The following is a 1,642-nucleotide window of genomic DNA, read 5'->3' as shown; positions in this document are numbered from 1 at the left end:
TAAGTACATAAGTATCTAATTACCATACAAAGACTGTGGGATTTTAAAAAATGGCGATTGAACAATATATTTTTTCCTGGTAGTCAGTAGGCTATAGCTAATCTACCTTTTTAATATTTCAATATTTCTTTAGAAAACTGCACGGAATATGTCCTAAAAAAGCATGAATAACGCTGGATGCTGACCGAAGCTGTTAGGCAACAAGCAGAACAACACCTCTTTCTGGACACTGCATGGAAATAACTAGATTTTTCTTATTTAATTTTTTTTATTTACCTTCTAAGAAATAAAGCACACAAAATGAAACTTCTACAGGTATGATGGATTTATAAGAAACATAATATCGATGTGCCCATTACCACAAGGTATGCTGGATTTACGAGGTATGATAGAAAGTCAGAACACTGGACCTGAAGGTTCTTGTTGTTAGCTAGCAGGCCAACTGCTGCTGTAGCTCAGCTGCTCCAAGACTCCTCATGCTGCCACAGACAACTTGGATCCATCTAAACCCAGTGAACTGAGGTTAGCAGGAAGGTCTCAACATTTCCCTGCAGGTTGTGGTCCAGCTGCTCACCGTGTGTGGATGTTGTAGATGCTGTAGGACGCCATGAAGGAGTGGCGGTAAACCTGCAGATAGAGCAGAGAAGGACGACATCAGCAGGAAATACTCAGGCGGAGCAGCCGCTTTTTGATTCAGACTGGGGCATCTCATCTGCATGCTGACAGCTGATGGCGAGATGTTTCACTTCACATCATGGCAGAGAGCGTCTGCAGGGTGGAGATGAAGGGAGGACAAATGTCTTTACACCAAACGAGTCCAAACGCCTAAACACAACCCAAGGGAGGAGCGCTAGCTACCAGGAAACCTCTGAAAATGTTGTAGCTGTACCTAATAAAGTGGCCAGGCATTCAAAGCATCAAAGCAGCAGATGGGTTCTGGAACGTTCTCTGCAGAACCACAGGCCCTTCTGACCAGAACAATCAGCTAACTAGAAGATAGCTGTGTAACAGAGTTACAAATGTACTTTTTTAAATTATAATTTATAATTAATTTTAGATTGAGAATTTGTGTATTTTATCTTATTCAGTTATTTTTATTTGTTGTTTTTGCCTGCGGGGGTCGCCCTTCTGCACTCTGCCTCGTTTGTGTCTCCTGGGCTTCCGTAGCTCGGTCCAGCCCTCAGCTTGTTCTGCTGCGTTAAACGTTTGTTTTCTGTACGGATGTTGTTGTTTATGTTGAAGTTTTATTACCATATGATGTTTATTACTGTTTATTAGTGTGTTATTTTGCAGTACATCATTGTACGTTTTATAACCAGTTTTATTATAATTTTCTTTTTTTATTTTGGCGCGAACAACCGGTGCTAATCCAGCACAGTTCGGTTGAACATTGTTTTATTCTCACATTTAGGCTGGAGTGCAGGGAGAGAGTTGAAGAGGAGGTTGATTTGTTTTTACCCTTCTCCTCCAGGTATGTGTTTTTATGTTAAGTTATACTTTTTATCTCTGTTTATTTAACTCTGTTCCACTGTATTGTGTTGCTGTGGCCACCAGGTGGCGTTTTACTCCTCTTGTTTTTAGTTTATGATTTTTGTGAGGAGATTTCTTTTTTGTTGACTTTTGTTGAATCTGAGAAAAAAAA

At 40.1% G+C, this 1,642-nt stretch overlaps 1 protein-coding gene across 1 annotated transcript in view; it reads right to left on the bottom strand.

Annotated features, from left to right (window-relative positions):
* The window catches only part of dpp10 (dipeptidyl peptidase like 10), a 37,074-nt gene that overhangs the window by 26,821 nt on the left and 8,611 nt on the right, over positions 1–1,642 (bottom strand). Inside the window, exon 4 of the mRNA XM_015049222.1 lies at positions 575–627. Coding sequence (XP_014904708.1) covers positions 575–627 — 53 coding nt within the window. The remainder of the gene's footprint in view (positions 1–574; positions 628–1,642) is intronic.

This window comes from Poecilia latipinna, unplaced genomic scaffold (assembly GCF_001443285.1).
Source record: "Poecilia latipinna isolate Pla-1442-1.1 unplaced genomic scaffold, P_latipinna-1.0 Scaffold935, whole genome shotgun sequence".
Classification (NCBI taxonomy): domain Eukaryota; kingdom Metazoa; phylum Chordata; class Actinopteri; order Cyprinodontiformes; family Poeciliidae; genus Poecilia; species Poecilia latipinna.
Note: the sequence above shows the minus strand (reverse complement) of the source record. Positions and strands in the feature narration are given on the sequence as shown.